The 13,440-nt window shown below is 39.7% G+C and overlaps 1 protein-coding gene across 3 annotated transcripts in view; it reads left to right on the forward strand.

Moving 5' to 3' along the window:
* The window catches only part of IL23R (interleukin 23 receptor), a 79,076-nt gene extending 71,669 nt beyond the window's left edge, over positions 1–7,407 (forward strand). For all 3 annotated transcript variants that reach the window (XM_010850293.1, XM_010850294.1, XM_010850295.1), the window contains 2 exons: positions 1,735–1,825; positions 5,515–7,407. In XM_010850293.1, coding sequence (XP_010848595.1) covers positions 1,735–1,825; positions 5,515–6,165 — 742 coding nt within the window. In that variant the 3' untranslated portion in view covers positions 6,166–7,407. The remainder of the gene's footprint in view (positions 1–1,734; positions 1,826–5,514) is intronic.
* Positions 7,408–13,440: the final 6,033 nt, after the last annotated feature.

Raw genomic sequence — 13,440 nt, forward strand, 5'->3', positions numbered from 1 at the left:
TTTTCTTGGGGATGGTCTTGATTCCTGTCTCCTGTACAATGTCATGAACCTCCATCCATAGTTCATCAGGCACTCTGTCCATCAGATCTAGTCCCTTAAATCTATTTCTCATTTCCACTGTATAGTCATAAGGGATTTGATTTAGGTCATACCTGAACAGTCTAGTGGTTTTCCCCACTTTCTTCAATTTCAGTCTGAATTTGGCAATAAGGAGTTCATGATCTGAGCCACAGTCACCTCCCAGTCTTGTTTTTGCTGACTGTATAGAGCTTCTCCATCTTTGGCTGCAAAGAATATAATCAATCTGATTTTGGTGTCGACCATCTGATGATGTCCATGTGTAGAGTCTTCTCTTGTGTTGTTGGAAGAGGGTGTTTGCTAGGACCAGTTCATTCTCTTGGCAGAATGCTATTAGCCTTTGCCCTGCTTCATTCTGTACTCCAAGGCCAAATTTGCCTGTTACTCCAGGTGTTTCTTGACTTCTTACTTTTGCATTCCAGTCCCCTATAATGAAAAAGACATCTTTTGGGGGTATTAGTTCTAGAAGGTCTTGTAGGTCTTTATAGAACCATTCAACTTCAGCTTCTCCAGCGTTACTGGTTGGGGCATGACTTGGATTATCGTGATATTGAATGAATATTTTTTTCTCACTGTATCAGTATTCTGTATAAAAACTTTACTACAGTATCATGAATTTACCAATTTGTTCTAATTTTAGGTATGCTAAAGGATATGAAATAGTAAAAGAAACTGAACCATAAAATATTGTATAAATATATGTAAAGAAACTAGTTTTATGCTACAATTCAAGGTCAAGTTGAGCTAGCAAAGTCTGTGCAGCCATTTTGATTGTTAATTAGTTGAAGTTCTTACAGAAGCTGCATAAGCAGATAAGCAAGCCTGATTGTGTGGTGCATTGTTAACATGTAATAATGTGCCAGAGCTCACTGTAGTCTTTTCTAAGCTCCCAACCTAAACTCCCAAGACAACCTCTTTTCTCAAATCAGTGTTTACATAAATGTAGAAAGCGCTTTCAACACAGTGGCAGTGCCAAGGGGTAGCTTCGGAGGAAAAGTGGGATGTTCATAGCTTCTCCCTCTTCTTTCTGTCACACAATCCCAGAGATCCTTAATAAGTACACAAGTGAAGTAAAAACTGGTGTTCTCTCTGTGCCATACAACTGAAAGACAATTTCTCCAGGCTCCTACTCTGACCACTTCCCCATAAGGGAAGTTTGTGGCTACCACTCTCTCTCAACCTTATTTAGAATCATTACAATTAGAGGAGCACAAATATTATAGTTTTCCTATATGACATTCTCTTCTTTAATATTTCTTTATGGTTATGCTCCCCTTGGAAAGTTTTACATTTATCCCTAAAGTTTTACAAACTTTTCCACACTAACGTCTCCACTTATAATGCTTTGCCATATTTAACGCATGTATAGTTTCACTTCCTGGGTGGTTCTCCCACTTATCTTGAATCTAGCATGAGTGCTTTGGAATGTTCCGACTCCTTGGAGGCAGAGCAATATGGAGAAGAGGGACATCTGAAAAGATCCTGAATCAATTTCCCATATAACTTTTAAAGAGATGGAAATCTTAGTTCCTGCATTGGAAATTTTAACTTTTATTATGTATTCTATTCTAGTTTATTTCCTAATCTCCAAGATGATTGCCTGCACCAGTCCTCCAGTAAGATACTTATCTTAATGTGTCATTTTTTGTTTTTTAGAATTAAAAGAAGAATCTTATTGCTAATACCAAAATGGCTCTATGAAGATATTCCTAATATGGAAAACAGTAAAGTTGTGAAAATACTTCAGGTAATCAAACACCATTAAGTACAAACTAAATGGCAGCTTAGACCAAGAGCACAGTCCAATAGTTAAAGTAGAATTTCCATTAAAATAAATAAATGTGTGTGCATATTTGCACAACTGTATAAACATATGCAGAAATAAAACTGTACATATTTCAGATCATACTTAAGAGAGATGGGAGAATGGGTTAGGGGAAGAAAAGAGAGATGGAAGAGAGAAGCAATGTTATTCAAAAGAGAAAAGTGAAGAACAAGATTGTAAGCCAGGTGCCAGAGCTACTTGGTGGCCAAGCAATTGGTAGGTGTCCCCAGAGATCGAAGGGACAGGGAATAAAATCTAAATAGAAGGAGCCTCAGAGACACAAAGGGGCTTCTGTTTTACACGAGTTGGAGAAGCAGGTGGAGCCCAAGGAAGATACTACTTTGCTCCTGAGACCCAGTGGAATTCGAGAAGATGGATGTGAGGAGACTGTGGCAGATGGTGTCACCAGGGGTAGATCAGGTCTCCAGTTCAACAAAGAATAGAAGGTTGTCCTGGGAAGATCCTGAGGCAATAGGGGATCTTGCAGGTTTTGAAGGAGCAGCTGCTGGTTATGGAGGAGAGGGAAGAATCTGCTATGTGTGCTCTTAACTTTCTGGCTCTCTGGCCTGGCTGTCAAGGGGCTCAAAACTCAGTTGATTGGACAGACACATCATCTAAGCATTGAAATGCAGCAACGTAGTATAGTGAAAGAAATGAGACCAAACTTGATGCGAATGTAGAGGAAATATATTAAGAGATGGGAAGGAATTGCTCAGGAGAGACAGAGAACATTCAAAATAGGGAGGCTACATGAGCAAAGGTGCAGAGGTGAGAAGAGCTTGCTGGGTGTGGCTTTGTGGAAACATTTGATGTGAGGAGTGGCTGGAATAATGGGGGAATGCAGAGTGGTTGCACAGAGTCAGACATGACTGAAGTGACTAAGCACTGCATGTAGAGTGGATCAGGGCACAGGAGGCCTTATTATGGAACTCAGACTTCATTTGACCAACCAACAGTTTTCAAGCTTAAATTTATTTTTAGCCTAGGGACCCTCTGTTCAAATGATGTTGAAGTAGACAAGTATTGCAAAACAAGTAAAAGTGGTTCTGTCTGGAGATCTAGTGAGCCCGCTAATCAACTCCTTTCAGAGCCCTAGATAAGTCCTTAAGGCAACAGTTCTCAGCCTTGATTGCATTTTAGAATCCTGATTCCCAGGCCACAATCTTTTGAGGGAGACCAGGATCTTTGGGGAGGAGGGCTGATGTAGGGAGACCCAGGTGTCAGCATCTTCAAATTTTCCCATGTGAATCCACTATACAGCCAGTGTTGAGAACACTGTTAAGGGTTTGAAAACCACTGTGAAAAATTAGCATTGTGAGGGGTGGGCAAAGTGTCAAGAAGCAAGAGTCCTCAGTGCTGACTTTGTAGAGGGCTTATAAGGAGTGTAATGTGCCTATGGAATATTACAAGGAGCAGGTCACCAGTGGTCCATCCAAGGGTTCAGTTAGAAGTGAATAGAAGATAAAGAAGTGGGGATGGACGTGGAGACATCTTTTGATGAGTGTAGACTAGAAGAGAAGTAAGAAAGGGGCTATGCTGACACATGGTCAAATGCTCTCAGTACTGATGGTACTGATGCAACCTATGTGTAACAATAGCTACAGAGCAGTGTGGACTCAGAATTGTATTTGTACTAAATTGGGTGGGCTTGAAAGGACTAGTATGGGGTGGCAGAGGTAGGGCAAGGATTGAGCAAGCAAGACTATGAAGGGTTGAGGAGGAAAGGCCTACCATGAACAGGAGGAGGGATCCTTGTCACTGGATACTTAAAGGAAAGAGTGTGGACGTGGTTGACTCTAAGGAGGTAATGTTGTACATAGTGAAGGGGTGGTCTGGAATAACTGAACCCATACATAGAATAAAGTAGTTAACAACTGGCTGAAGGGCAAGTACACAGTCAGTAAACTACAGCTGATAAATCCTGTGGTCTTGATATTCATTCCACTTAGTCACTCTGTCTTGTTCCCCCACTAGTTATCCTGGGGAACTGGGAACACTCTGTGGTTCAGACAATTGTCCCTGACCTCGCTGTGATCAGATTCTCCTCTTCCTTCAGTGTCCTCACTCTGGACTAGTCCTTGCTTTGTGTCCTTCACTGTGGTCTGACCCCTATGTACTTCTCCATTCAGCTGCCAACCTGAAGAGGGGAAAAACACCCCCTTCCTCTTGGTTTACAATAGCGAATCTGGTTCCTTTGACTACATCTGATCCATGACTATATGTCTGCCCTTCCCAACACAAACCTAGCAAAAGCCCTGGGGAGGCTGAGTTGAAAAAAATTTAATGATATTTCACCCTGCTTTATTCAAGGTCTTCCTTTTGCCAAGCTTCCTTCCCATCCTGAGCTCTTGGAATTAGAAATGAACCTTAGGGTTTCCTTCAGATGAGGTTTTGCTTTCTGCCAAAAGACTAAGAGGTGGTAGTCTAGTCAGTTCAGGACGCTCAATAGAATACCACAGACTGGGCAGCTTAAGTGGGAAGTCCAAGATCAAGACACAAGCAGATGTGGTTCCTAGTGAGAGCTCTCTTACAGACGGCTGTCTTCTTGCTATATCCTCAGATGGCAGACTGAGAGATCAGTTTTCTTGTGTCTTTTCTTATGAGAACACTAATCCTATTTATGAGGGCTCCATTCTCATGACCTAATTACCTCCCAAAGGTCCGACCTCCTAATATCATCACAGGGCTTCAACATATGAATTTTGGAAGGACTCAAACATTCCACAATAGCGGGCAGCTATAATTTTATAACTATGTTGGGTGGGAGTTACTTGCCCCAGGAAGCCACCCATCAGGTGGAAGGCCATGAGCCCTTCTCTTACCAGAAAAGTCATCAGGCTTTTATACAAATAAAAACTATCTTCACCCACCCTCCTGACTGATCACCACAGACATGTCTGAATTGTGAGCAGCTGCCCACCTTTGGAGGCACAACCCAAAGCATTTACCACAACTTTATTCTCAAATGGAAGCAAAACAGGATTTTCTGTGCCCTTTTCAGTTCAGTTTAGTCGCTCAGTCTGTCCAAAACTTTGCGACCCCATGGACTGTAGCACGCCAGGCCTCCCTGTCCATTGCCAACTCCCAGAGTTTACTCAAACTCATGTCCATTGAGTCAATGATGCCATCCAACCATTTCATCCTCTGTTGTCCCCTTCTCCTCCTGCCTTCAATCTTTCCCAGCATCAGGGTCTTTCAAATGAGTCAGTTCTTCACATCAGGTGGCTTTTATTTAAGCAACAAAGTATTTTCTTCTAGTAAAGCTCTATAATATTACAAAATATTCCAAAATTTTAAAAGGCACTGAGATAATATGTAAGTTAACAAGCAGAAGGCTTCTTTCTCTTTAAAATTCATAAATAAAGACATGTGCTTACAGCATGGATTATTTTTATTACTCCTTTCCTCAATCCCTTCCTGGGAGAATTTAACAAACCTTTGGAAAGGAGCAGAGTAACAAGACAAAAGTAGGAAATCATATGGGAAGAGAAACACTATGAAGAAAAGCAAGGGGGAAAGGAAAGTCGAGGGAAAGCAAAATTCTAGTCCTCATTTACCCAGTTTGCTCCTTTAAATGTCTTTTGTAAAATAAAAGTGTCTTTCCTTCCTAGGAAAGAAATGAGTTTATGAATAACAATTCCAGCGAACAGGTCCTATATGTTGATCCGGTGATTACAGAGATAGAAATCATTCTCCCAGAAGAAAAACCCATGGGCTACAAGAAAGAAAACAATACAGGATGCCTGGAGAGAAAAGAGAGCCTGGAGAAATCACTACTCACCGACACTACAGTTGTTTATATTCCTGATCTCAACACTGGGTATAAACCCCAGATTTCAAGTTTTCTCCCTGGGGGAAACCATCTCAGCAATGATGATGAAACAGCTTCCTCAATTCTGGAACCACCAGCTGATTCCTTAAACTTGGGAAACAATGCCAGGTTTAAAAAATATCCTGATTTTGCTTTTTCTGTCTCAAGTACAAATTCACTAAGCAACACACTATTTCTTGAAGAATTAAACCTCATTTTAAATCAAGGAGAATGCAGTCCTCCGGACATGCAAAACTCAATAGAGGGGGAAACTGCCATGCTTCTGGAAGATGCATTACTGAATGAAACTATTCCAGAACAAACTCTGCTGCCTGATGAATTTGTCTCCTGTTTGGGGAGCATGAACAAAGAGTTGCCATCTATTAATTCTTACTTTCCACAAAATATTTTGGAAAGCCACTTCAATCGGATTTCACTCTTAGAAAAGTAGATTTGTGTAGTCAAAAGCTGCCTTGCAATCTGAAGAGGGCTCTCTCTCAACACAAATTTAATTCTGCCCAATTTTTTTTAATTAGAGAATTAAGATCCAAAGATGAAACATACTTCATGGCCACAAAAGCAGCAGAAATATTAGAGAAGACTTCTATATTTTAAAAAATGTTTCAACTATATCTTTTAAAAATTTTCCTCATTGCAAGACACTAAAGAGATCTCTCTGTATGAAGGATAAATAATGCAAAATATATGGTAATGAAATAAATGCAGAAAATAGTTTTTTAAAATCGAGCTATTAGTATTTGCTTACAAGAGGAAAAACAAGTTTAATTTTCATTTTATTACTTAGTAGATAAAAATATAGCCCACAAACAACCAAACAAGTAAGGGATGGAAACAGAGGAACAATTAATTACATATTTACTGTGTTTTTTTTTCTACTGCTTTCTATTCAGGTATTAAGAATGTGACCTTCCTTGTTTTGATTTTGGACTGAGAGAGTTGTAAACAGTGATGTGTGGAAATCATGAGGTGGTTGTCTTCATTCTAGTTAAGAGTGACGACGTTGTTCTTCTGTGGTGTAGCTGATGTGTTAATTACAGAAATGGCAACCCACTCCAGTATTCTTGCCTGGAAAATCCCAAGGACTGAGGATCCTGGTAGGCTACATACAGTCCATGGGGTCGCAAAGAGTCGGACACAACTGAGCGACATCACTTCACTTTCAGACTTATTGAGGTAGAAGAAGCAGGATCAACAAGGTGTAATTATTTCTTTTGTATTGGATGTCTGTCAGAAAATTATTGTAAAAACAGGTGTATTTCCAAATCTGGGATGGCAATACTTGCCACACCTGTCACTGCCCCATAGTCCATGTGTCCTATAAACACCATTAACACATCACCATGTGCCTTGCTGCTGGCCCTAAGGTGACCTCAGAATCCTCTCAACAAAGGACTCCTGATGACCACAGCCAATAAGGGCTGGGGTTGGAGGTGAGCTCTCTGCCAACCAGGTCAATATTGGAAGTGGGTAATCTTAAAAACACAAAATGCATATTTTTAAGCTGAGAAATGGTAACCAGCAGACTTTTCTATTATGATTAATTTTTACATCAAGGGGAAATTTTTTCTAATGATCAGAGCCATTTGAAAATTGAGCAATTACCGACTGAATTTCTCTTCCTCTTCTAACAGTTGTCAGTGATAATTTATATTCAGATTAAATAGTTTAATTTTACTGTGCTGCTGCTGCTGCTAAGTCGCTTCAGTCGTGTCCGACCCTGTGCGACCCCATAGACAGCAGCCCACCAGGCTCCCCCGTCCCTGGGATTCTCCAGGCAAGATCACTGGAGTGGGTTGCCATTTCCTTCTCCAATGCATGAAAGTGAAAAGTGAAAGTGAAGTCTCTCAGTTGTGTCCGACTCTTGTGGACTCCGTGGACTATAGCCTACGAGGCTCCTCCATCCATGGGATTTTCCAGGCAAGGGTACTGGAGTGGGTTGCCATTGCCTTCTCCTTAATTTTACTGTACCAAAGCAGTTAATCAAAAAAGGACCAGTGTTCAGCATATTGAGCAAGCTAGTTTGTTTTGTCTTGGCTTTTGAAAAAAAAAAACAACCCCAAAGTAGTTTTGTCATTAGATGTCCCCATGAGGAGGATGACCAAATATCCTGGCTTATCCTGGTTTTTGTTAATTGTGGGCAGTGTGCCCTTTCCTTCTCAGAAGCATCCCTTTGGATGATAAATCATTTGGTCATTCATCATTCTAGTTATGAAAACTGCTAATGTCCAACATATAATTTATCACAATTCATTTATTTGGCTTTTTGGACAATCCTCTTTATTTTACTTTATATCATTTACTAAAGCCATTGTGCTCCAAAATGAACATTACTGTTAGTGTTAAAAAAAATGTATCTTTTACTGTGAAATTCTATTTGTCCTAAAATATGTATATATTTGTTGTATTTTACATATTCAGAAAGCTGTATATTTTAAATCACTAACGAAATGCTAATATTAAATATCTTGACTTGTAAATGATCATATGCTTTTGCTTTATTCTTACCTAAAGGGAGAATATAATGAAGCAAAGATGCAGGTAGTATTTGAGATAGAGATAACGAAAGACCAAGATGAATCTTTGATGTTTACCAATCTGATGAAGACATCTGTTAACAAGTAAAGAATATTTTCAGAGTATATTTCAGTATAAGTGTAACCTGCCACACATCAAAAAAGCTTTTGTCAAGCTTAAAGGATTGAAGCACTATCTGATCTTCTGTGTTTGTTTCAATGCAGTCGGTGCCTCCTTTGCAACATCTCCTTCTTGCCCCCCTGGAGCAGGAAGGAGCTGCTTTCTCTCGTCACAGTGTCTTCCTACACCCGCATCATATTTAGCACAGAGGAGACACTTCCAGTTCCACCCGTGCCACTGACCTTGTTGGTCCCAACAGGCTAAAAATGGAGGCTATACTTACGACCAAAGCAATGTGCCTGCCATTGTCCCAACTCAGAGAAAAACTTAACTGCTTCATCACCATGCAAACTTGATCAACAGAAAAGGGTTTTCTTTCTTGGATTCTTTTATTCAACAAGTTTTCACTGAAGCATTGAAGGCCCCTACTCTGTGTAAGGCATTTTTAATTAATATGCTCAGTTGCTCAGTTGTGTCCAACTCTGCTGCCCTGTGGACTGTAGCCCACCAGGCTCCTCTGTCACCGGATTTCCCAGGCAAAAATACTGGAGTGGTAGCTATGTCCTCCTCCAAAGGACCTTCCTGACCCAGGGATCGAACCCCAGTCTCCTGTATTGCAGGCAAATTCTTTTATCATCTGAGCCACCAGGGAAGCCCTGCCTTCCCTGAAATGATATCGATGTTAAAATCAGCCAAGTCCCTGCAGCCTTGGGGCTTCTATTCTAGAAGCAAGAAGCATAAAATCTTTGCCCTTCGGGGAGCTTATATTTTGGTGGGGAAGGAGGTGATGATAGGAGGTGGAGAGAGGCAGAAAAAATATATAAAAGAAAAATGCCACATAATGAGTGCCATGAAGAGACGTAAAATGGGATACTGTAGTAGAGAGGCACTTAGTGGCCACTCTGTGACGGGCAGTCAAGGAAGGTCTCTCCTAGGAGGGAACATTGACACTGCAGTCAAAGTCACAGGTAGGAGCTGCATGTGAGAATCAGCTTGCCACTGACAGGTCCCTTTCAAAGAATTCTCCAGTAGTTAATGTCTCTACTTCTCTCCCTTGTGGACAAGCTGCTCTTAACTGCAGCCCTTTGCCACCTTTCCCTTCCTCAGCCAGAATTTTCTGTAGCTTTAGGGGACAAGTGTGTATCTTTTCATCTTTCCATCCAGCTCTTGGACTTATTAACTTTCTTTCTCTGAGTCTCAAAGTCTTGCTAAGTTTCTGCTTCCTAAATGAATGTGTTAAACGTATTGGTGTGGGTTAAAGAGAAGAAGGAAGAAAGAAAGAGTGAGAAAAATGTCCCTGGAGATACCACTGAGTGGAAAGAAGGGGAGAGAAAGATAAAGAATGAAAGGTAGACTAATATGCAGGATGCTGAAGAAAAATGGAATGCCTTGGTTCTGGACAATACTGAAGCTGATTAACAGATTTCCAGTTTCCTTCTGGTCATGTATCTTCTTTGGCCCTACCTCCCTTTTCTTACATAGAAGCAATATGGGGAGGAACATCTGAAGTACAATTTGAGAGTATCTTCTTGATTTGTGTGTGTGTTTGTGTGTGTGTGTGTGGTGTGTGTGTGTGTATGCTTTATCCTTTTTTAAATTAGGAATTTGTTTTTACCAGAGTTAGAAATAACATCGATGGGACTTCCCTGGTGGTCTAGTGGTTAGGAATCTGCACTCAATGCAGGGGGCCTGGGTTCGAGCCCTGGTCAGGGAACTAGATCCCACATGCCATGACTAAGAGCCTGCACAACCAAATAAATTAAAAATGAGAGAGAGAGAGAGAGAAAGAAAAGAAATAACATTGATGCTGTAAGAGGGCTTTGGTGTTCTAGCACGCAGTTCTCGGGTAACGTGGGTTGTTGTTTGGCCTTCCAGGTTCAAACAACAACCCAGCTTCTTTTCTTTCCTTATATTTTCAGTCCCTTTGACATAGAGGCAGTATATGACTGTGGCACAGGGCAGAGGTTTTCAAAAGTTAAGTTTAGCAATTGACCCTTTTTCTCCAATGAAATCTGTTGCAGAAGCCCCAAATATAAAACAAGTGAAAGCAAATTTTCTGTTGAAACAGAGGGTGAAGTGCATGCCTGTCCCATTGCCTCTCCTCTGCCACTGCAGCAGCCTATCCATCCAGGCACAGTGAAAATCCAAGGCTGAGGAATCTCTAGTCCACACATGGTGATCTGGGTCCTAGCCCAGCCCTGAGAAGCCTGTACCTCAGGATTGTACTAACCTCTCCCTCTCAGCCACAAGGCTGCTACCCAGACAAAGGGAAACAGAACTTCCTGGAGCCTCGATACACTCTGAATGTAAAAAGCTTCCTCTCAGAGACTGCTAATAGAGGTGGTACTATATGCAGTAATTAACTTGTTTCTTTCCAATTATTTCATCATAAATGTCTGGATTTTGTTCAAGTTTATGTTCTCTTTGTGATCACTAAGAATAAAATATTGTGTTGTGAATATAATTAGATTTTATAAACCCAAAGACTGCTGAATTGTGCTGCAGTTTATCTCTCTATGAAATAATTATACCAATTATAGGAGGTGATGTTTTAATGGAAAACATTACCCACTTGGAAGACTCTACTGATTTAAAATAAAAGAAGTGATTAAAAACAATTTATGGATCTCTCTTGGGTAAGAGCATGAAACTAATATAAAATAATTGGATTCTGATTCCTGGAGTGGATTGTGTGCAACTTTCTTGGATGCTATAGTTAAGGCAATATTATAAGAAACTTTAAGAAAGATTTGATACAATGTTATTATGTCTCTTTCCCACTGCGAAGATCATACCATTAAATTCCAATTATGTTTCATGTTAGGATTCTAGCTATTTTGCTAATTTTACTTTTCAACTTAATTTAGGATAAATACTCTGCATCTCTTATATACAGAATTTCCATCAATTTTCTGAAGATGCATTTCCTTTATATTTATGTTTGGGACAATAGCTTATTATTTAATTCTTATAATTAACATTTAGCAACAAATTAAGAACATATTCTTAAATCATCCCTTTTTGTTTGGGGTAGGAAAAGGATTCTGACCTCACTTTATGAGAAGAAATATATATGTATAGACTAAGCAAGTATTGCAGAAACAGTTCTTGAGATCATTGGTTCAAATATTCAAGCAAAACAAAATGCTGTTTCTAACCATAAAGGCATACCTAAAATTAGTGACTTTGTCAGAGCACAGGAAGGAAATCATAAACAGTCAAACACTAGAACCCAAGTGTGAGATGCGGAAGTCAATAAACCTGACTGCTTTCTTTCTGGTCACATCCTGCCTGAGAATTTTATTAGAAGTGAGTGACAAAGAAAGGGTACAATGGTAATATATATATATATATATATTTAAGCTATAAAGTTATACATGAAAAACCACTTTAAAAATCTAAGCTATGCCAATATAAATGGAATAGAAAGTAACTGTCCCTCTCCATATCCCTCCTTCCCATATGTCATTCCCGTCATCAAAAACAGTGACTCTCAACAAGTTAAAAGAATCGCAGGTTTAATCCCTGGGTCAGGAAGATCCCCTGGAGGAGGGCATGGCCCTCCAGTATTCTGGAGAATCCCATGGACAGAGGAGCCTGGCAGGCTATAGTCCACGGGGTCGCAAAGACTAGGACATGACTGAAATGACTTAGCAGGCATGCACACACAAGTTAATGGTTTTCTTTCCAGTATGTTTTCTACCTAAATGTTAACATATGGTATTTCTCTGTGACTTGTTATTTTCACCTATCAATATATCTTGGAAATCTTCACATGTCATTATATTTAACCTTTTCTTATTCCTTTAAGCAGTTGCATAGCATCCCATAAAATAAATATATTTTAATATACTTTACCTATTCTCCTGATAACAGACATTTAGATTGTTTCCAATTTTTCACAAGTACACCCACTCCTGTGATGAATCCTCTTATATATATATATATATATATATATATATATATGCACATATATGAGAATTTGTGGGGAGGGATAGATACCTAAACAGAGAGGCAAGAATGGGAATATGGGGCACCTGAGAGGAGAGGCAGGAAGTGTCACTAGACTTGTGGACTGAAGAGAAGGAAACAGGACCAGAAAAGTTGGAATGCATGAATCTTAGGTAGTGCAGACTGCTCTCGTCCACCTAGTAAAAAGCACCTAGCTAAACTCTCATCATGTGCCTGTTTTGTTTCAGTGTTCAGGAGTTCATGGTAAACATGCAAAATTCAATATTCTTTGGATACTGGCTGATGTGATACTTATTCAAAACCTTGTCTCATCTGGATTTAAACAAAGTTCAGCATGCATTTTACTTTGGCATTTGATGTAGAAGATTTATTTTATCTTAGTTTCTAAAATTGAAAATCACTTGTATTTCATTAAATGAGATTAAGATTTTAAGAAGCTGCCAGCTGCCAAGTATTTGCAGGTTCATTTTTCCTTTTTAAGTATTCATTGCACATTCCACCTAGTGTGCTACTTCAGAGATTCCATTTGATTGAATAGAGATAGCATACGTAGAACCTTGGGAGGGCTTGGGAGGGAGCTTGCTAAGGCCCAGCGTGACCCAGAAAAGTGATTCTAATGCAACAAACAAACCCCAAAATGCTTTGGAAACACACTAGATGATGGTCTTAGTCTATCCTCATAACTTTAATGAAATGATGATTTTTTAAAAACTTTTTAAAACTCTTATTTTTCCATTTTATTTATTTTGTTTTGCTAAGCAATGGAAATCTTCATTTAACAAAAATTTTGCAGAAAAGCAAATGTAGAGCTACAAATATAACTGATGTTGCAAATAGGTAGATTGCACTTTCTTTTATTTTCCCTTTAAGAGGTTGGATTAAAGCCAAACAATCAAGGTTTTTGAATTCCAAACCTACCACACGCCAAGTGTATGGCCTTGGGCAATCACCGGAGTTTCATGTTCTCTTCCTTATCCTATTTTCTGGGAGAGAGATATGGTTGTGATGTACCTTGTGAAAGCAGATTTGACTGAGTTGACTTCTCTCTCCTTTCTGAAATGCTGTCTTTACTGCCCTCCCAGGACACCAGCCCATGACC

This window comes from Bison bison, unplaced genomic scaffold (genome assembly GCF_000754665.1).
Source record: "Bison bison bison isolate TAMUID 2011002044 unplaced genomic scaffold, Bison_UMD1.0 scf7180017864290, whole genome shotgun sequence".
Classification (NCBI taxonomy): domain Eukaryota; kingdom Metazoa; phylum Chordata; class Mammalia; order Artiodactyla; family Bovidae; genus Bison; species Bison bison.